Here is a 22,675-nt window from a genome sequence, read left to right on the forward strand (position 1 = left end):
TGAAAGGGATAGACAAGATAGAGGCAGAGAGGTTGTTTCCACTGGGTAGGGAGACTAGAACTAGGGGGCACAGCCTCAAAATACGGGGGAGCCAATTTAAAACCGAGTTGAGAAGGAATTTCTACTCCCAGAGGGTTGTGAATCTGTGGAATTCTCTGCCCAAGGAAGCAGTTGAGGCTAGCTCATTGAATGTATTCAAATCACAGATAGATAGATTTTTAACCAATAAGGGAATTAAGGGTTATGGGGAGCGGGCGGGTAAGTGGAGCTGAGTCCACGGCCAGATCAGCCATGATCTTTTTGACTGGCGGAGCAGGATCGAGGGGCTAGATGGTCTACTCCTGTTCCTAATTCTTATGTTCTTATGTTCTTATGTCCTCAGTGTGAAGACAGGACTTCATCCCCACAAGGACTGTGCGGTGATCACTGCTGCCAATGCGGTCATGGACAGATGCATCTGCGACATGTAGATTGGTGAGGACGAGGCCAAGTAGGTTTTTCCCTCGTGTTGGTTCTCTCACCACCTGCCGCAGGCCCAGTCTGTCAGCTGTGTCCTTCAGGACTCAGCCAGCTCGGTCAGTAGTGGTACTACTGAGCCAGTCTTGGTGATGGACATTGAAGTTCCCCACCCAGTGTATATTCGGTGCCCTTGCTACTCGCAGTGCTTCTTCCGAGTGGTGTTCAACATGGAGGAGTATTGATTCATCAGCTGAGGGAGGGCGGGAGGTGGTAATCAGCAGGAGGTTTCATTGCCCGTGTTTGCCCTGATGCCATAAGACATCATGGGGTCCGGAGTCAATGTTGAGGGCTCCCAAGGCCACTCCCTCCCGACTGTGTACCACTGAGCCCCCACCTCGGGTGATGGAGGAGTCTGGGACATTGGCTGAGTTATGTATGTATGTCGACCGTACTCAAATGTAAGACTTGGCACTCGGGGGCACACCTGTGGGAGACCTAAGGGTCACCTGTGCACCCTGGGGCAAGCAGGTATAAAAGGTGATTCACCATGCTGCTTCCTCACTCTGGAGTCTGAATAAAAAGACCAAGGTCACAACAGTTTGAGCTTGAAATATAGTCCTGTGGATTTATTCTGAACATCATAAATTGGCGACGAGTAACGGAACAAGAACTTTCACGTCGTAATGGCGGCCGTTGGTATTCTTGAGAGATTTGTTGAGGGTGATGATTGGGAAGCCTTCGTGGAACGCCTCAACCAGTACTTTGTGGCCAACGAATTGGACAAGGCTGAGACTCCAACCAAGCGCAGGGCGATTCTCCTCACCCTATGTGGGTCATCGGTATATGGCCTCCTTAAAAATTTGCTGGCACTAGTCAAAATAACGGACAAATCTTCCGCAGAGCTGTGTACGCTGGCTAAGGAACACCTCAAGCCAAAGGAGAGCATCCTGATGGCCAGGTACCACTTTTACATGCACTGTCGCTCTGAGGGCCAGAACGTGGCGAGTTTTGTCCCTGATCTAAGACGCCTTGCAGGGCAGTGCGACTTTGCAGGATCCTGGAGGGAAATATTGTGGGACTTTTTCGTGCATGGAATTGGCCACGAGGTCATCCTTCGCAAACTGCTGTCTGCCGAATCCCTAGATCTGAGCAATAGCCAAGCATCACGATAGCCCAAGCTTTCATATCCACGAGCGATAACACGAAACAGATATCTTCACAGAATCGGAACTCACCGGCAAGCTCCGTGCACAAAATAATGTTTGCAGCAGGCAGAACGGCATAGGGCAGGGCCCACCCAATTGCAGAAGCCAGACCTAGGCCTAGAGTGACTCAGAGTCTGCCGTGGGGCGTGAATACGTATCCATTAGCACCGTGTTGGTGCTGCGGGGGCAGCCATAGAGCTCATCAATGTAGATTCAAGCCATATGTGTGCAAGGGCTGTGGAACGATGGGGCACCTCCAGCGAATGTGCAAACGATCTCTGACTCACCCGGTGGCAGAGTCAGGAAAGGACGACCGATCCAGCGAGGATCACGATGAACGAGCAGAAGAGGCAACTGAACCTGAGGATGAAGAGAAAGTATACACACCTTCACCACCAAAAGCCCTCCGATAATGTTAAAAGTTGAACTTAATGGCACTCCAGTCTCCATGGAACTAGACATGGGGGCGAGTCAATCAGTTATGAGCCAGAAGGTTTTCGAGAGGCTGTGAAGTGACAAAGCACAGTGACCCAAGCTGATCCCGATTCAGGCAAAGCTGCGCACCTACACCAAGAAACTGATACCAGTTATTGGTAGTGAGGACATAAGAGTATTCCATGAGGGAGCAGTGCACGATTTACCACTGTGGATTGTTTCAGGTGATGGGCCAATGCTGCTTGGTAGGAGGTGGATGGGGAAGATTCGATGGAACTGGGAAGCCCCCTGTGTACCTTCTCCGGCGAATGAGGCCTCCCTTTCTCAAAGGCCGAGCAAACCCCCACTTCTAACTGAACCAGGCATCAAAATGCAGATCCATTTGCAGATCCCCGAGGTACAGGCCGCTCATTACAACCATGAGGAGGTAAAGCTCAACTGAGCAGTGGTACAGGCGCGGTACCCACCAGCCAAAGTCGATGACCCCTTCATGACGATGGAATAGGTTCCAGGTCGACCATGCAGAGTGGGACTCCAGCCAAAATGATCCGAACGCGTCTTCCCGATGCCAGAGGCAAAATACCTGGGGAGGAAGATCGCGGCAGTCGGCATCATGGACACAGACGAGAGGGCGCCCAGACCACGGGACAAGATGGCGTCCAGACCACGGGACAAAGGTGCGTCCAGACCACGGAGCGAGAGTGCATCCAGGCCACGGAGCGAGAGTGCATCCAGGCCACGGGACAAGAGAGCGCCCAGACCATGGAAGGTCACCACAATGGAACGGAGGAATGCGTCACCCAGCAAGGAAAATGACTGGGACAAAGGTAAAGGGGTGGCCGTGGTGAAGGCCAGGAACCCACTATGCTCAAATAAATTGTGTGCACCATGTAACCCTTGCGAGCGGTCTTTCGCGGCCAATGATGTACCATTGTATGGGGTTGGAGGTACCTTACAACAAGCCAAAGTAGCGGGCGAACACCAACCGGTCGTATATGTATCTGATAAAGTAATTGTAATAAGTGATGTGTTATCACACGGGGTCGGGTGTGTTGTGCAGCAAGCAAAAGTAGCGGGCGAACCCCAAATGATTGAACATGTATCCAATAAGTTAACCAAGGCAGCAGCCTGTGTTCACGGAACCAAAGAGACGTACCAAAGAGTGTCCCAATATATACTCGAGTCAGACAAGCTGCTCATCCCACAAGCTTGGGAGAGCAGAGGCATCATTATCGATGCGTTGTTTTGAAAATGTCCAACACTGTCTGTGCACTGTAACATGATCCGCCACGGGCCAGGCACAGAGAGCAGCACCCATGCTTTCAGGTGGTCACCATTACCCACACCCCCGGGGTGGTAACGACACAGCCTGCAGACCCACTCGCGGTCAAGGAAGTGCTAGAAAGCCAGGGATCAACCGTAATGGCCCCCCAGCTTAGGACCTGGACCAGCCAGGATCCCACGTTACCGCCTGCCAAAGGTGAACTGCTAGACGGGATGTGACAACCTATCCGTCGCAGAGATGAAAGGCCCATCCCAACATTGCAAAGCAAGGCAGGGCAGCTACACGCAGTCGGTGGTCTCGGGCCCCCATACTACGGCCCAAGGTCCACGGGGACCACCAGGCTCCCATCACTACCGAAAGTCTCAAAGCCATTGTGGCCATCCTGGGCTTGCTCAACCTCAGCGACAATAGTCCGGAGCAGGCAGCCCAAATCACTGAGTCAAGCACCACGTGTATCACGGTAGACTCCCCACAGACCCGGCTATCCTGGGTGCTACACAATCACCAGACGGAATCACTCAGAGCAGAGAATGCACCATAAGTGCACGGCCCCTCCACGCGTCATCAGAACAAGTGTTGTAGACCATGTTCAGGGCCCCAGTCAGGCCGCTAGCACTGCATTAGCCAAGGGGGGGGGGGGGGATAGAGTGTATGTGATGAAAACGGAGCGTTTGATCGTGAAACCATGTACCGGGCTAATGAGTAAAGCAGTTGGACAAGACCAAACTGCGAACAACAGATAACCAGGAACCACTGTGAAAGGACCTGGCCCCCAGCGACCCACGAACTTCGCCGGCAACCACGAGGATGAACCCACCACGTCAGGATTTCAACCCAGGCGATCGACCCAGGGACACGAGGCGCCAGATTGCCTCAGCTTGCAAATAACTTGCACAATAAGACTTTGGGAGGGTGTGATGTTATGTATGTATGTAGACCTTACCCAAATGTAAGACTTGCCACTAGGGGGCACACCTGTGGGAGACCTAAGGGTCACCTGTGCACCCTGGGGCAAGCAGGTATAAACGGTAATTCACCATGCTGCTTCCTCAATCTGGAGTCTGAATAAAGAGACCAAGGTCACAATAGTTTGAGCTTGCGATATAGTCCTGTGAATTTATTCTGAACATAACCGGCTGAAAGTATGATTCTGTGAGTAGGACTATGTCAGGCTGATGCTTGACTAGTCTGTGGGGCAGCTCTCCCACTTTTGACACAAGTCCCCAGATGTTGGTGAGGAGGACGTTGCAGGGTCATCACTGAGCCTGGGTCCACTGTCCGAGCCGGTCCGAGCTGCTGTTATTCTGCCTGATTGGACAGTTATTATTAGAGACTCAGACCACAGCAGAAATCCCCCGTGCAAAAAATAACTGAAGAGACTGTCAGATCGGAAGAATGAAACTTCACCCACAGAAGAAGTGAAAGAGGGAGGTTGTCACAGCTGTACGTTTGTTAATGACACGGGAGAAAACTGTGAACCGCGCTCACAGCCTCGAATCTTACAGCACAGAAGGAGGCCATTCGGCCCATCGTGCCTGTGCCGGCTGTTTGAAAGAATTACCCAATTAGTCCCACTCCCCCTCTCTTTCCCCGTAACCCAGCAAATTGTTCCTTTTCAAGTATATATCCAATTCCCACTTGCAGACCTAGGCCCACAGCACTAGACTGCCCCTAACCTGGGCACAACATTGGCATCTCATTAATTTTGGTCACCTAATCTGAGGAAGGACATTCTTGCTATTGGGGGAGTGCAGCGAAGGTTCACCAGACTGATTCCCGGGATGGCAGGACCAACATATGAAGAAAGACTGGATCGACTAGGCTTGTATTTCACTGGAATTTAAAAGAATGAGAGGGGATCTCATAGAAACATATAAAATTCTGACGGGATTGGACAGGTTAGATGCAGGAAGAATGTTCCCGATTTTGGGGAAGTCCAGAACCAGGGGACATAGTCTAAGAATACGGAGTACGCCATTTAGGACCGAGATGAGGAGAAATTTCTTCACTCAGAGAATTGTGAACCTGTGGAATTCTCTACCACAGAAAGTTGTTGAGGCCAGTTCATTAGATATATTCAAAAGGGAGTAAGATGTGGCCCTTACGGCTAAAGGGATCAAGGGGTATGGAGAGAAAGCAGGAATGGGATACCGAAGTTGTATGATCAGCCATGATCATATTGAATGGTGGTGCAATACTCCTGCACCTATTTTCTATGTTTCTATTCACTGGGACAGGAAATGCCTGGTGTGGGAAATGGAGCCCAGGGCTCTGAACATTCCCTCTCCTCTCCTGAGGAAGGCTTCATGCTGGGGTCCAGTTCCATGGGCCCCAACAGCACGTTCCGACCTCATCCACTTCCCCATTCCACGTGTGTAAGCCTGGACCCTCTCAGCAGGATATCCGACAGCAGGAGGCCTCACCACTGTGTCCAGCACTGTCCTCACCCGAAATCCACACACAGCCTGAATTGATCTGGTACCTTTAACATGCCAAAGGTCTCAAGACGCTTCACATCACTGCTGTAAGAACAAGGGGAGCGGGTGGGGGGGCTTTAGGAAGGGTAATTGAAGGCCTGGGTGAAAGGATGGTGTTTGATGGAGGAGAGAGAGTTGGAGAGGGGGAGGATTAAGGCCGGGAGTTCAGAGATCAGAGCCGAGGTGTCCGAAGGCTCTGCCATCAATGGTGGGATGAAGGAACCAGCGATGGGCAGGATGCCAGAGTGAGGAGACCAAAGGCTCCGGGGCAGGGGGTTGTAGCTCAGCGTATGCAGAGGTACGGTGGAGCGAGGCCATGGTGGGAATCAGAGACAAGGCTTCCAAACTTGATGTGTTGGGGGATGAGGGAGGCAGCGTAGGTCAGTGAGGTCAGGGGTAGTAGGTCAGTGAGGTCAGGGGCAGTAGATCAGTGAGGTCAGAGGTAGTAGGTCAGTGAGGTCAGGGGCAGTAGGTCAGTGAGGTCAGGGGCAGTAGTTCAGTGAGGTCAGGAGTAGTAGGTCAGTGAGGTCAGGGATAGTAGGTCAGAGGTGTCAGGGGCAGTAGTTCAGTGAGGTCAGGGGCAGTAGGTCAGTGAGGTCAGGGGCAGTAGTTCAGTGAGGTCAGGAGTAGTAGGTCAGTGAGGTCAGGGATAGTAGGTCAGAGGTGTCAGGGGCAGTAGTTCAGTGAGGTCAAGGGCAGTAGGTCAGTGAGGTCAGGGGCAGTAGTTCAGTGAGGTCAGGGGTAGTAGGTCAGTGAGGTCAGGGATGGTAGGTCAGTGAGGTCAGGGATGGTAGGTCAGTGAGGTCAGGGGCAGTAGTTCAGTGAGGCCAGGGGCAGTAGTTCAGTGAGGTCAGGGATGGTAGGTCAGTGAGGTCAGGGGCAGTAGTTCAGTGAGGCCAGGGGCAGTAGTTCAGTGAGGTCAGGGGCAGTAGGTCAGTGAGGTCAGGGATGGTAGGTCAGTGAGGTCAGGGACAGTAGGTCAGTGAGGTCGGGGCAGTAGTTCAGTGAGGTCAGGGGTAGTAGGTCAGTGAGGTCAGGGGCAGTAGGTCAGTGAGGTCAGGGGCAGTAGTTCAGTGAGGTCAGGGGCATTAGTTCAGTGAGGCCAGGGGAAGTAGTTCAGTGAGGCCAGGGGCAGTAGTTCAGTGAGGTCAGGGGCAGTAGTTCAGTGAGGTCAGGGGCAGTAGTTCAGTGAGGTCAGGGGCAGTAGGTCAGTGAGGTCAGGGGTAGTAGGTCAATGAGGTCAGGGGCAGTAGTTCAGTGAGGTCAGGGGTAGTAGTTCAGTGAGGTCAGGGGTAGTAGTTCAGTGAGGCCAGGGGAAGTAGTTCAGTGAGGCCAGGGGCAGTAGGTCAGTGAGGTCAGGGGTAGTAGTTCAGTGAGGTCAGGGGCAGTAGTTCAGTGAGGTCAGGGGCAGTAGGTCAGTGAGGTCAGGGGCAGTAGTTCAGTGAGGTCAGGGGCAGTAGGTCAGTGAGGTCAGGGGCAGTAGTTCAGTGAGGTCAGGAGTAGTAGGTCAGTGAGGTCAGGGATAGTAGGTCAGAGGTGTCAGGGGCAGTAGTTCAGTGAGGTCAAGGGCAGTAGGTCAGTGAGGTCAGGGGCAGTAGTTCAGTGAGGTCAGGGGTAGTAGGTCAGTGAGGTCAGGGGCAGTAGTTCAGTGAGGTCAGGGGTAGTAGGTCAGTGAGGTCAGGGATGGTAGGTCAGTGAGGTCAGGGATGGTAGGTCAGTGAGGTCAGGGGCAGTAGTTCAGTGAGGCCAGGGGCAGTAGTTCAGTGAGGTCAGGGGCAGTAGGTCAGTGAGGTCAGGGATGGTAGGTCAGTGAGGTCAGGGACAGTAGGTCAGTGAGGTCGGGGCAGTAGTTCAGTGAGGTCAGGGGTAGTAGGTCAGTGAGGTCAGGGGCAGTAGGTCAGTGAGGTCAGGGGCAGTAGTTCAGTGAGGTCAGGGGCAGTAGGTCAGTGAGGTCAGGGGTAGTAGGTCAATGAGGTCAGGGGCAGTAGTTCAGTGAGGTCAGGGGTAGTAGTTCAGTGAGGTCAGGGGTAGTAGGTCAGTGAGGTCAGGGGCAGTAGTTCAGTGAGGTCAGGGGCAGTAGTTCAGTGAGGTCAGGGGCAGTAGGTCAGTGAGGTCAGGGGTAGTAGGTCAATGAGGTCAGGGGCAGTAGTTCAGTGAGGTCAGGGGTAGTAGTTCAGTGAGGTCAGGGGTAGTAGGTCAGTGAGGTCAGGGGCAGTAGTTCAGTGAGGCCAGGGGCAGTAGTTCAGTGAGGTCAGGGGTAGTAGTTCAGTGAGGTCAGGGGCAGTAGGTCAGTGAGGTCAGGGGCAGTAGGCCAGTGAGGCCAGGGGCAGTAGTTCAGTGAGGTCAGGGATGGTAGGTCAGTGAGGTCAGGGATGGTAGGTCAGTGAGGTCAGGGACAGTAGGTCAGTGAGGTCGGGGCAGTAGTTCAGTGAGGTCAGGGGTAGTAGGTCAGTGAGGTCAGGGGCAGTAGGTCAGTGAGGTCAGGGGCAGTAGTTCAGTGAGGTCAGGGGCATTAGTTCAGTGAGGCCAGGGGAAGTAGTTCAGTGAGGCCAGGGGCAGTAGGTCAGTGAGGTCAGGGGTAGTAGTTCAGTGAGGTCAGGGATGGTAGGTCAGTGAGGTCAGGGACAGTAGGTCAGTGAGGTCGGGGCAGTAGTTCAGTGAGGTCAGGGGTAGTAGGTCAGTGAGGTCAGGGGCAGTAGGTCAGTGAGGTCAGGGGCAGTAGTTCAGTGAGGTCAGGGGCATTAGTTCAGTGAGGCCAGGGGAAGTAGTTCAGTGAGGCCAGGGGCAGTAGGTCAGTGAGGTCAGGGGTAGTAGTTCAGTGAGGTCAGGGGCAGTAGGTCAGTGAGGTCAGGGGTATTAGTTCAGTGAGGTCAGGGGCAGTAGGTCAGTGAGGTCAGGGACAGTAGGTCAGTGAGGTCGGGGCAGTAGTTCAGTGAGGTCAGGGGTAGTAGGCCAGTGAGGTCAGGGGCATTAGTTCAGTGAGGCCAGGGGAAGTAGTTCAGTGAGGCCAGGGGCAGTAGGTCAGTGAGGTCAGGGGTAGTAGTTCAGTGAGGTCAGGGGCAGTAGGCCAGTGAGGTCAGGGGCATTAGTTCAGTGAGGCCAGGGGAAGTAGTTCAGTGAGGCCAGGGGCAGTAGGTCAGTGAGGTCAGGGGTAGTAGTTCAGTGAGGTCAGGGGCAGTAGTTCAGTGAGGTCAGGGGCAGTAGGTCAGTGAGGTCAGGGGTAGTAGGTCAATGAGGTCAGGGGCAGTAGTTCAGTGAGGTCAGGGGTAGTAGTTCAGTGAGGTCAGGGGTAGTAGGTCAGTGAGGTCAGGGGCAGTAGTTCAGTGAGGCCAGGGGCAGTAGTTCAGTGAGGTCAGGGGTAGTAGTTCAGTGAGGTCAGGGGCAGTAGGTCAGTGAGGTCAGGGGCAGTAGGCCAGTGAGGTCAGGGGCAGTAGTTCAGTGAGGCCAGGGGCAGTAGTTCAGTGAGGTCAGGGGCAGTAGGTCAGTGAGGTCAGGAGTAGTAGTTCAGTGAGGTCAGGGGCAGTAGTTCAGTGAGGTCAGGGGCAGTAGGTCAGTGAGGTCAGGAGTAGTAGTTCAGTGAGGTCAGGGGCAGTAGTTCAGTGAGGTCAGGGGCAGTAGTTCAGTGAGGTCAGGGGTAGTAGGTCAGTGAGGTCAGGGGCAGTAGTTCAGTGAGGTCAGGGATGGTAGGTCAGTGAGGTCAGGGGCATTAGTTCAGTGAGGTCAGGAGTAGTAGTTCAGTGAGGTCAGGGGCAGTAGTTCAGTGAGGTCAGGGGTAGTAGGTCAGTGAGGTCAGGGGTAGTAGGTCAGTGAGGTCAGGGGCAGTAGTTCAGTGAGGTCAGGGGTAGTAGGTCAGTGAGGTCAGGAGTAGTAGTTCAGTGAGGTCAGGGGCAGTAGTTCAGTGAGGCCAGGGGCAATAGTTCAGTGAGGCCAGGGGTAGTAGTTCAGTGAGGTCAGGGGCAGTAGTTCAGTGAGGTCATGGGTAGTAGGTCAGTGAGGTCAGGAGTATTAGGTCAGTGAGGTCAGAAGTAGTAGGTCAGTGAGGTCAGGGGTAGTCATCATCATCATCATCATAGGCAGTCCCTCGGAATCGAGGAAGACTTGCTTCCACTCCCAAAGTGAGTTATTTGATGGCTGAACTATCCAATACGAGAGCCACAGACCGTGTTACAGGTGGGACAGACATTCGTCGAGGGATGGGGTCGGTAGGGCTGGTTTGCCGCGTGCTCCTTCCGCTGCGTGCGCTTGGCCTCTTCATGCTTCTTGCATCGAGACTCAAAGAGCTCAACGCCCTCCCGGATGTACTTTCTCCACCTCGGGCGGCCTGCGGTCAGGTGTCAGTGGTGATGTCGCACTTTACCAAGGAGGCTTTGAGAGTGTCCTTATAACGTTTCCGCTGTCCTCCTTTGGCTCGTTTACCATGAAGGAGCTCCGCATAAAGCATTTGCTTAGGGAGTCTCGTATCTGGCATGCGAACAATGTGGCCTGCCCAGCGAAGCTGATCGAGTGGTCAGTGCTTCAATACTGGGGATGTTAGCCTGGTCGAGGACACTGATTTTGGTGCGTCTGTCCTCCCAAGGGATTTGTAGGATCCTGCGGAGACATCGTTGGTGATATATGGTCACCTTACTTAAGGAAGGATATACTAGCTTTGGAGGGGGTACAGAGACGATTCACTAGGCTGATTCCGGAGATGAGGGGGTTACCTTATGATGATAGATTGAGTAGACTGGGTCTTTACTCCTTGGAGTTCAGAAGGATGAGGGGTGATCTTATAGAAACATTTAAAATAATGAAAGGGATAGACAGGATAGAGGCAGAGAGGTTGTTTCCACTGGTCGGGGAGACTAGAACTAGGGGGCACAGCCTCAAAATACAGGGGAGCCAACTTAAAACCGAGTTGAGAAGGAATTTCTTCTCCCAGAGGGTTGTGAATCTGTGGAATTCTCTGCCCAAGGAAGCAGTTGAGGCTAGCTCATTGAATGTATTCAAATCACAGATAGATGGATTTTTAACCAATAAGGGAATTAAGGGTTACGGGGAGCGGGCGGGTAAGTGGAGCTGAGTCCACGGCCAGATCAGCCATGATCTTGTTGAGTGGCGGAGCAGGCTCGAGGGGCTAGATGGCCTACTCCTGTTCCAAATTCTTATGTTCTTATCTCCAGCGACTTGAGGTGCCTTCTATACATCGTCCATGCCTCAGATCCATACAGGAGGGCGGGTATTACTACAGCCCTGTAGACCATGAGCTTGGTGGTAGATTTGAGGGCCTGGTCTTCAAACACTCTTTTCCTCAGGCGACCGAAGGCTGCGCTGGCATACTGGAGGCGACGTTGAATCCCCGCATCAATGTCTGCCTTTGTTGATAAGAGGCTCCCGAGGTATGGGAAATGGTCCACGTTGTCGAGGGCCGCGCCGTGAATCTTGATGACTGGGGGGGCAGTGCTGTGTGGCGATGACAGGCTGGTGGAGGACCTTTGTCTTACGGATGTTAAGCGTAAAGCCCATGCTTTCATATGCCTCAGTGAATACATTGACTATATCCTGGAGTTCAGCCTCTGAATGTGTGCAGACGCAGGCGTCATCCGCATACTGCAGCTCAACAACAGAGGCTGAGGTGATCTTGGACCTGGCCTGGAGGCTGCGTAGGTTAAACAGCTTCTCACTGGTTCTGTAGTTTTGTTTGACTCCAGCGGGGAGCTTGTTGATTGTGAGGTGGAGTATGGCGGCGTGGAAGTTTGAGAAAAGGGTTGGAGCGATGATGCAGCCCTGTTTGACCCTGGTCCAGACGTGAATTGGGTCTGTAATGGATCCGTTGGTAAGGATCACAGCCTGCATGTCATCATGAAGCAGGCAAAGGATGTTGACAAATTTTTGGGGGCATCCGAAACGGAGGAGGACGCTTCATAGACTCTCACGGTTAACAGTGTCAAAGGCCTTTGTAAGATCGAAAAAGGCCATGTATAAGAGCTGGGGCTGTTCCCTGAATTTTTCCTCCAACTGTCGCGCTGCAAAGCTCATGTCTGTTGTGCCCCGTAGGGGACGAAATCCGCATTGTGATTCCTGGAGGAGCTCCTCGGCCACAGGGAACTCGAGCGACAACTTTCCCAGTGGCTGATATCAGGGAGATTGCCGCTGTTAGATGCCCCTTTTTAAAAAATGGTCACGATCACTGCCTCTCTGAGATCTCCCGGCATGCTCTCCTCCCTCCAGATGAGAGAGATGAGGTCATGTATCCGCGCCAACAGCGCCTCTCCGCCATACTTTAGCGCCTCAGCAGGGATTCCATCTGCAGCCTTGTTATTCTTAAGCTGTTTTATGGCTTTTCTTGCCTTGTGCAACCTCGTCAGTTGGAGTTTCACTGAGGTGGTGGCGGGTCGCATGCTGCGGGATGGAATCGAGAACACTCGAGTCAAAGGCAGAGTCTCGATTGAGAAGATCTTCAAAGTGCTCCTTCCATTGGGCTCTGACAGCCTTGATGAGTGTTTCCCTGTTGTTGGCCAGAAGTGGGGTGGGGCCTTGGGAGTTTGGACTGTAGGTGGCCTTGACAGCAGTGAAGAATCCTCGCATATCATGGCTGTCGGCCAGTTGTTGTATCTCCTGTGCTTTCTCCACCCACCACCTGTTCTTTAGGTCCAGGGTTTTTTGTTGGACCTGAGCCTTGAGCTGTCTGTAATGTTGTTTTGCAGCTCCCGAGTTGGGCTGTTGCTTGAGGCTCAGAAATGCTTTGCGCTTGTGATCTATTAGTTCTTCGATCTCCTGATCATTTTCATCAAACCAGTCCTGATGTTTTCTGGTTGAGTGACCAAGTGTCTCTTCACAGGCACTGGTTATTGAGGCTTGGAGGGCAGACCAAGCGCTGTGGGCACTGAGCATCTCAGGATCATCAAGGCACGCCAGGTTAGCTGTGAGGCGCTGGCTGTATAGGGCTCCCTTAGCTGGGTCTTTAAGTGCCCCGGCATTAACATTTTTGCGGCACTGCTTCTGCTGTCCCCTCTGCTTTGGGGCAATGTTAATGTTGATGATGGATCGAATTAGGCAGTGGTCCGTCCAGCAGTTGTCAGCTGTCATGGCGCGGGTGATGCACACATTCTTGAGCTCTTCGAACGTCTTGTCTGCCGGCTTCTCTGGCGCTAGAAGGTCCTTCATCAGGGAGTATGTTCTGGATCCACAAACCGTCAGGAGATGAGCCCTGCGTTTGTCGGCCATATCCTGTCCCAACCATTCCTTAGTGACAAAACTTTGCTGTAGTCTCTCAATAAACTCGGCCCAATCATCACCAACACAGTACCTCTCTTCTGTGTTGCTAGTGGCCATGCTCGTGTGGTTTAAATCCCAGTTTCTCGCCGCCAATGATATGTCTTTACTATATAGTATAAATGCACACGAGGCCCATACTTGAGAGAAGGTCACTCTGTGCCCAGTTACCTTTATTACCAAGACCTCAAGTGATGAAGGTGGGTGGAGCTTCCCCTTTTATACCGGAAAGTCCAGGTTAGGAGTGTCTCCCAGAAGTTCACCCCTTGTGGTCAATGTTCTCAAGATGTACAACTTAGGTCAGCTTATACATAGGTTACAATGATAGTTGAATACATGACAAGGTCAGTGAGGTCAGGGATAGTAGGTCAGTGAGGTCAGGGACAGTAGGTCAGTGAGGTCAGGGGCAGTAGGTCAGTGAGGTTTCCTGGACTCTACCGGGGACCAGTAGGAAGGAGCCATGTTTCCTGGTCTCTATTGGAGGGCCAATAGGAAGGAGCCAAGTTTCCTGGTGTCGATTGGAGGACCAATAGGAAGGAGCCATATTTCCTGGTCCCTATTGGAGGACCAATAGAAAGGAGTCATGTTTCCTGGTCCCTATTGGAGGAGAAGCGGCCTTGGTGAGGTGGTGAGAAGACTGAGGCCTATCTGAGGGCAGGCATTGTGATGGTCAGAGGTCCATTTTGTGGAAGGAGAGGTCAAATAGATCAGCGTGACCACAGCCATTGTGCACACCATGTACTTGACAGAGACTCCGCCGCTGAGTGGGGTCAGCGGCTGAGGGGAGGCCCGAACGTCGCCGGAGGGAAGGCCCAAACATCACGGGGGCCTCCCCCGAATGTTGCCGGGGGGGGGTGAAGGCCCGTGTGTGAGGGCGAGGAATGAAATTCTGGCCCAAACCTGTGGATGGAGTGGATCGGAGGCTCGCCGTCGTTGAGATCACCGGGGGTCGGTTGGAGCAGCTGAGTCGGCCAATGGGGAGCGAGAAGCGAAAGTCCAGTTGGAGGGACTTGGTAACAGGGAGGTCGACCTGGAAGGTAGGCCGAGATTGGGGGATGGGTAGTGGGACCTTGCAGCACGGGATTTTAGGGATGTAGGGGTAGGTAAAATACTTTCACCACAGTCAAGTCCGCCTACGGCCCAAGTACCCAAGGCCTCACCCCACTGCTGGCCAAGGACGGGGAAACACTCATCAAGGACACAGAGGCAGTCAGGGCCCACTGGAAGGAGCACTTTGAAGATCTCCTCAAACGAGACTCTGCCTTTGACATGAGAGTCCTCGACTCCATCCCACAGCATGCTACCCGCCACCATTGCAGTAAAACCCCAGCCCTGCACGAGATGGAAAAGGCTGTCCGTCAGCTCAAGAACAATAAGGTGTCAGGAGCGGATGGAATCCCCATTGAGGCACTAAAGTATGGCTCGAATGCATGACCTCATCTCTCTCATCTGGAAGGAGGAGAGAATGCCGTGAGATCTCAGAGATGCAGTAATCGTGACCATCTTTAAAAAAGGGGACAAGTCCGAATGTAGCAACTGCAGAGCAATCTCCCTGTTGTCAGCCACTGGGAAAGTCATTGCTAGAATCCTCCTCAACCTTCTTCTCCCTGTGGCTGAGGAGCTCCTCCCGGAGTCACGGTGCGGATTCCGTCCACTACGGGGTACAATGGACATGATCTTTAAGGCGTGACAACTGCAAGAGAAATGCAGGGAACAGCACCAACCCTTGTACATGGCCTTCTTTGACCGCACAAAGGCCTTCGACACTGTTAACCGCGAGGGACTTTGGAGCATCTTCCTCCATTTCGGTTGCCTCCAAAAGTTTGTCGCCCTCCGCCTGCTCCATAATGGCATGCAAGCCGTGATCCTGACCAACGGATCCACCACAGACCCAATCCACGTCCGGACCATCACACCAACTCTCTTCTTCGTTGCAATGCTCCACCTCACATGATGGAAGACCAATAGGAAGGAGCCATGTTTCCTGGTCCCTATTCGGGGGCCAATAGGAAGGAGCCATGTTTCCTGGGCCTATTGGAGGCCCATTAGGAAGGAGCCATGTTTCCTGGGCCCTATTGGAGGACCAATAGGAAGGGGCTATGCTTCCTGGTCCCTATTGGAGGCCCAATAGGAAGGGGCCATGTTTCTTGGTCCCTATTGGAGGTCCAATAGGAAGCAGCCATGTTTCCTGGGCCCTATTGGGGAACCAATAGGAAGCAGCCATGTTTCCTGAGCCTTATTGGAGGACCAATAGGAAGGAGCCATGTTTCCTGGTCCCTATTGGAGGACCAATAGGAAGGAGCCATGTTTCCTGGGCCATATTGGGGGACCAATAGGAAGGGGCCATATTTCCTGGTCTCTATTGGGGGACTAATAGGAAGGAGCCATGTTTCCTCAGCCTTATTGGAGGACTAGTGGACATGGAGTCCATGGTAGACGTGGAGTGCGGACCCTTCCTGTTGTAAATGTGGGATCGTCAGCACCTGATCCCAGTAAAAACGCCCTGACCCAGAGCGGGGCCATGGAAGGGGCAGGAGAGGAGAAGGGATTCGAAGATGTTCTGAGCGGACAGGATGGGGCAGTGGGTCAGGCCCTGTCCTGTCGCTCCAGCTCACACTGATGGGGTGAGGATCTCCTCCCTCTGCTGGGCCTTCATGAAGAAATGAGCTGTCTGTCCAAACCGGTCCCCACTGAGAATAGGCCCACAGCACAGAACGGCCCTTAATTGGGCAATAAACAGCCAGTGTACTGAGAGAGGCCAAGGGATGGTCACTGTGGGGAATGGGGCCTTACTCCAGGAGAAGGCATGCTCTGGGGTCAAGGGTTAACATCCATTGGTGGGGTAGGGCACAGGGAGGTTTATTCTGCATTTCAGTGTGCTGCACCGGGGAGACGGAAAGAGGGAGACAGAGAGGTAGAGAGTGCGAGAGAATGTGTGAGAGAGAAAGTGAGGGACGGGGAGAGAGAAAGAGAAAGAAAGAAAGGCAGACAGTGATAGACAATATACACAGCCCCACCTCCTGTACTGACTCACCCCACAGTTATATATAATATATAATAATGGACACACAGCCCCACCTCCTGTACGGTTTTACACCTGACTGACACACAGCTCGATGGGAGTGACGGCAGGAATATTCAGCTGGAAGCTGCAGTGAATTGGGAAAGGATGGAGTGGGTCAGAGGAGTTGGGGCTGGTGTCTTCATCACTGACAATCTCACAGCTCTACTCTGTACATTCAGACAGCACGGAGACACTGAGTGGTCCCTGTGTCCTCAATCCAAATCATCTCACAAACCCCCCACTATTGAGAGGGCCACAACTTATAAAACCCAAAACATAAACATGAAAGGACAGTGAACAAGTGAAATGGTCGTGCTCTTTCCCTGCCCACCCCACACCCCAGGCCCTGCGGTGCCCTCCTGTCACAGAAGGCCACAGGACTATCCTGGGCTCCGTCCCCAGGGCCACCACGGGGCAGACAAAGCCCCCCGAAGGGAGGCAGGCAGGCAGTACGACCATTCCATGGGCCCCGTCCAACTGGGACCTGTGGATGGCCACCTTGGCCAGGATCAGGCCCATGGGGAGGCTCTCCGACCTGCCCGCTCCCCCCACACCGGGGGATCAGGCCCACGGGGAGGCCCTCTGACCTGCCCGCTCCCCCCACACCGGGTGACCAGGCCCACGGGGGGCCCTCCAACCTGCCCGCTCTCCCCACACCGGGTGACCAGGCCCAAGGGGGGCCCTCCAACCTGCCCGCTCCCCCCGCACCAGGTGGCCAGGCCCAGGAGCAGGCCCACGGGGAGGCCCTCCGACCTGCCCGCTCTCCCCGCACCGGGTGACCAAAGACCAGGAGGGTGGAGTGGAGCCAGAAATCGAGGAGCAGCCCCTTCAAATAGTGGAAGAGGGGCTGCATCCTCTCACACTCCATGTACACACGGTTCACGGACTGAGGAAACAGGTTTCTAAAGCCCCTGAAACTCGTTATTTTATAATGATCCCCGAGGAAGGCCTGTGTCAGCAACACAAACATCTCGCTTGCAGACGGACACAAACATACACACACACAGACAGACAGATTCACACACACACACACACACACACACACACACACACACACAGACTGAGTGAGCCAGGGACGGAGGATATTGTACAGCCGCTGCACTGGAAGCTGTCACTGTGGCTCACGTTCGGTAAAGGAACCAAGCTCAGACTGAGTAAGTAAACCCCAATGCTCCGTTATTAACACTTTAAATACTGAATCTTTCTAAGACACAAATGCTGAATATGCGAAGGTGTTAGTTTACATATGATTACATTCAAGCCTCCCGTCTTTCCTCATCTAAATCTATCAGCATGACCCTCTATTCCCTTCTCCCTCATATCCCTGTCTAGCCTCCCCTTAAATACATCGATACTATTCACTTCAATCACTCCCTGTGGTAGCCAGTTCCACATTCTCACCACTTGCTGGGTAAAGAATTTTCTCCTGAATTCCCGATTGGATTTCTTGCTGACTATCTTATATTGATGGCCTCTAGTTCTGCTCTTCCCCACAAGTGGAAATACTCTCTCTGTATCCACTCTATCAAAACCTTTCCAAATGTTAAAGACCTCGATCAGGTCACCCCCTCAGCCTCAAGAGAAAAGAGCCCCAGCCTGTTCATCCTTTCCTGATATGTACACCCTCGCATTTCTGGTCCCATCCTTGTAAACCTTCTCTGCACCCTCTCCTGTGCCTCTGTATGGGTTATATAATATGGTGGGGAGCTGCGGTGAATGAAAGGGTTAATTGAAGAGTGCTGTGTATGACAGGGAGTCCGGCTGTATTCCTTTACCCACACTCCCCCTTCACCCAGCAAAGTATAAGTAACGAACTGTTACCCACCGTGTGGAGGAGATCTGGACGTTGGCACACTGCGGTCCCATCCCTGCACCATCCCCGGAAATCGCTCCCTAGCCTCCTGCCTGTCTCAGTGTGACAGACACGGTGTGTGAGACACGGGCAGAGTGTGGGTGTGAGTGAGTGAGCTCGCTGGGGGCAGTCTGTGCTCCTGTCACAGTCTCTGATATAACTGAGCTCAGCCTCAGCACACTGACACTCCCGAGGTCCTGCCTCCCCCAGCTCCAACTCTGATCTGTCCAGCCCCCGCTCACCTCCTGTCCAACTTCTGATCACAAACAGGGGCAGCAGGGCTCGCAATCCGGCGGCTGCAGTGCTCCAGGGTTGTGGGGAGACTCTCAGTTGCTGTTTCTGTGGCTCGAGTTCAGGCTGATATTTATCCCTCAACCTACATCGCTTAAAATGCTCATTTACCTCATTGCTGTGTGTGGGAGCTTGCTGTGCACAAATTGGTTGCCGTGTTTCCCACATTACAACAGTGACTGTACTTCATTGGCTGTGAAGCACTTTGGGACTTCCTGAGGTGTGAAAGGCGCTATATAAATGCAGGCCTTTCTTTAATTTCTCTTTTCTTTTTATTAACTGGGACTCGCACAATTCCCCTGCTGATTAAACCTGAACCCAGCAGAAAATCCCCAGAACACGGACTAATGTTCCATAAGAACTTGGGAATTAGGAGCAGGAGGAGGCCATTCGGCCCCTCGAGCCTGCTCCGCCATTCAATGAGATCATGGCTGATCTTCTACCTCAATCCACTTTCCTGCACTGTCCCCATATCCCTTGATTCCCTTAATATCCAAAAATCTATCGATCTCCGGAATATACTCAAGGACTGAACCTCCACAGCCCTCTGGGGTAGAGAATGCCAGAGATTCACCACCCTCTGAGTGAAGAGGTTTCTCCTCATCTCAGTCCTGAATGGCCGACCCCTTATTCTGAGACTGTGACCCCTGCCAGAGGAAACATCCTCCCTGCATCTACCCTGTCAAGCCCTGTCAGAATTGTGTATGTTTCAATGAGATCCCCTCTCATTCTTCTAAACACTAGAGAATATAGGCCTAGTCTACTCAATCTCTCCATAGGACAATCCCCCCATCCCAGATGTCCGTCTGATGTGTCTGTGTGTTTGTCACACGTGACGGAGCAGACAGCAGGAGTTCCACCAGCAACACAGGACGTTACCTCAGTGCCCGGCCCACTTTCCCCATCCACTTACCACATTCTTACAGGTAAACGGGCTCAGCACCTGCCCTCGGCCGGTGAAATGTCCCCCCTCTACACCACAGGCTGCCTGTCATCTGCTCCCCATCTCACTCCTGAAGGCACTACCTCTGGCTGGGGCACAGCTCCCCTCCCCAAGTGGGATCATTGTCTCAGTGTGAGCCCAGAGACTCAGCTCTCATGCTGCATACTGTGGTGCAGAGGGACCTGGGGGTCCTTGTGCATGAATCCCAAAAAGTTAGTTTGCAGGTGCAGCAGGTAATCAGGAAGGCGAATGGAATGTTGCCCTTCATTGCGAGAGGGATGGAGTACAAAAGCAGGGAGGTCCTGCTGCAACTGTATAGGGTATTGGTGAGGCTGCACCTGGAGTACTGCGTGCAGTTTTGGTCACCTTACTCAAGGAAGGATATACTGGCTTTGGAGGGGGTACAGAGACGATTCACTCGGCTGATTCTGGAGATGAGGGGGTTACCTTATGATGATAGATTGAGTAGACTGGGTCTTTACTCGTTGGAGTTCAGAAGGATGAGGGGTGATCTTATAGAAACATTTAAAATAATGAAAGGGATAGACAAGATAGAGGCAGAGAGATTGTTTCCACTGGTCGGGGAGACTAGAACTAGGGGGCACAGCCTCAAAATACAGGGGAGCCAATTTAAAACTGTGTTGAGAAGGAATTTCTTCTCCCAGAGAGTTGTGAATCTGTGGAATTCTCTGTCCAGGGAAGCAGTTGAGGCTAGCTCATTGAATGTATTCAAATCACAGATAGATAGATTTTTAACCAATAAGGGAATTAAGGGTTATGGGGAGTGGGCGGGTAAGTGGAGCTGAGTCCACGGCCAGATCAGCCATGATCTTGTTGAGTGGCGGAGCAGGCGTGAGGGGCTAGATGGCCTACTCCTGTTCCTAATTCTTCTGTTCTCCCCAAGTGGGCTCATTGTCCCAGTGTGAGCCCAGAGACTGAGCTCCCCAAGTGGGCTCACTGTCCCAGTGTGAGCCCAGAGACTGAGCGTGTCAAGCTAATCGACCATGAGGTGTCAGCCGTGGCTCAGTCACTAGCATGCTCGGCTCTGAGAAAAGAAAGACTTGCATTTATATAGCGACTTTCATGACCACCAGACATCCCAAAGTGCTTTGCAGCCAACGAAGTACTATTTGAAGTGTACTCAGTGTTGTAATGTAGGAAACGCAGCAGCCAATTTGTGCACAGCAAGCTCCCACAAACAGCAATGTGCTAATGACCAAATAATCTGGTTTTGTTATGTTGATTGAGGGATAAATATTGGCCAGGACACCGGAGTGGGATTTGAACCCACAATCTCTCACTCAAGGGTGCTACCAACTGAGCCACTTCCTGACTCCATTTGTCCCATCGTGTCCGTGTCGCCCGACGAAGAGCTATCCAGCTTAATCCCACTTTCCAGCTCTCGGTCCGTAGCCCTGTAGGTTACGGCACTTCAAGTGCACATCCAAGTACTTTTTAAATGTGGTGAGGGTTTCTGCCTCTACCACCCTTTCAGGCAGTGAGTTCCAGACCCCTCTGGGTGAAAAGGATTCTCCTCAACTACCCTCTAATCCTTTTATCAATTACTTTTAAGTCAATGTCACCTGGTTGTTGACCCCTCTGCTAAGGGAAATAGGTCTGTCCTATCCACTCTATCTAGGCCCCTCATAATTTTATATACCTCAATAAGGTCTCCCCTCAGCCTCCTCTGTTCCAAAGAAAACAATCCCAGCCTATCCAATCTTTCCTCATAGCTAAAATTCTCCAGTCCTGGTAACATCCTTGTAAATCTAATCTGTACTCTAGCTGCGGCCTAACTAGTGTTTTATACAGTTATAGCATAACCTCCCTGCTCTTGTATTCTATGCTGTGATTAATAAAGGCAAGTATTCTGTATGCCTTCTTAACCGCCTTATAAACCTAGCCTGCTACCTTCAGTGATCTGTGGACATGCAGTCCAAGGTCCCTTTGTTCCTCTTCACTTCTGAGTGTTGTACCATTTAATGTGTATTCCCTTGCCTTGTTAGCTCTCCCCAAATGCATTATCTCACAGTTCTCTGGATTGAATTCCATTTGCCACTGTTCTGCCCACCTGACCAGTTCATTGATAGCTTCCTGCAGTCTACAGCTTTCTTCCTCACTATCAACCGCACGGCCAATGTTTGTATCACCTGTAAACTTCTTAATCATGTCCCCTACATTGTAATATACACCAATAATTTAGACTTCAAAGAGCAAGGGACTTAGTACTGAGCCCTGCGGAACCCCACTCGAAACAGCCTTCCAGTCACAAAGATGCCTGTTGACCATTACCCTTTGCTTCCTGCCACTGAGCCAATTTTGGATCTAACTTGCCACTTTCCCTTGGATCCCATGGGCTTTTACTTTTCTGCCATGTGAGACCTTGCCAAAAGCCTTGCAAAAATCCATGTAGGCTACATTTAAGGCGCAACACTCATCGACCCTCCTTGTTATCTCCGCAAAAAATTCACATCAAGTTAGTCAGGCACGACCTTCCCTTAACAAATCCATGCTGACTGTCCTTGATTAATCCGTCCCTTTCTACATCACAATTTATTCTCTCCCCCAGAATTGTTTCCAATAATTTTCCCACCACCGAGGTTAGGCTGACTGGCCTGTAATTACTCGGTCTATCCCTTTCTCACTTTTTAAACAAAGGTACCACGTTAGCAGTCCTCCAGTCCTCCGACACACCTGTAGACAGAGAGGATTGGCTAATGATGGTCAGAGCCTCCGCTATTTCCTCCCTTGCTTCTCTTAACAACCTGGGATACATTTGATCCGCGCCTGGTGATTTATCCACTTTCAAAGCTGCTAAGCCCCTTAATACTTCCTCTCTCACTATGTTTATCTCATCTAATATTTCACACTTCTCCTCCTTAATTACAATGTCTGCATAGTCCCTCTCTTCTGTGAAGACAGATGCAAAGTATTCACTAAGAACTATACCCACATCTTCCGCCTCCACACACAGGTTATCTTTTTGGTCTCTAATAGGCCCCACTCTTTCCTTAGTTATCCTCTTGCTCTTTATGTATTTACAAAACATCTTTGGGTTTTCCTTGATTTTACTTGCCAGTATTTATTCATGCCCTCTCTTTGCTTTCTTAATTCCCTTTTTAATTACACCCCTGCACTTTCTATACACCTCTGGGCTTTCTGCAGTATTTAGCTCTGGGTATCTGACATAAGCTTCCCTTTTTTGCCTTATCCTACCCTGTATGCCCTTTGCCATCCAGGGGGCACTAGATTTGGGAGTGCCACCCTTTTCCTTTGTGGGAACATACTTGCTCTGAACCTTCACTATCTCCCCCTTGAATGCCTCCCACTGCCCTGACACTGATTTACCTTCAAGTAGCTGTTTCCAGCCCACTTTTGCTAAATCACCTCTCAACTTAGTAAAATGGGCC

At 52.1% G+C, this 22,675-nt stretch overlaps 1 protein-coding gene across 6 annotated transcripts in view; it reads left to right on the top strand.

The window, feature by feature from the left end:
- Nucleotides 1-22,675, top strand: part of LOC139268782 (2-5A-dependent ribonuclease-like) — a 103,009-nt gene that overhangs the window by 77,248 nt on the left and 3,086 nt on the right. For 2 of the 6 annotated variants that reach the window (XM_070887472.1, XM_070887475.1), the window contains one exon: nt 383-4,483. The exons of 2 other annotated variants lie outside the window; for them this stretch is intronic. In XM_070887472.1, coding sequence (XP_070743573.1) covers nt 383-470 — 88 coding nt within the window. In that variant the 3' untranslated portion in view covers nt 471-4,483. Of the gene's footprint in view, nt 1-382; nt 4,484-22,675 lie in introns of those variants that run through there. 2 more of the 6 variants (XR_011594107.1, XM_070887473.1) reach the window with 2 other exon arrangements.

This window comes from Pristiophorus japonicus, chromosome 8 (genome assembly GCF_044704955.1).
Source record: "Pristiophorus japonicus isolate sPriJap1 chromosome 8, sPriJap1.hap1, whole genome shotgun sequence".
NCBI lineage: Eukaryota > Metazoa > Chordata > Chondrichthyes > Pristiophoridae > Pristiophorus > Pristiophorus japonicus.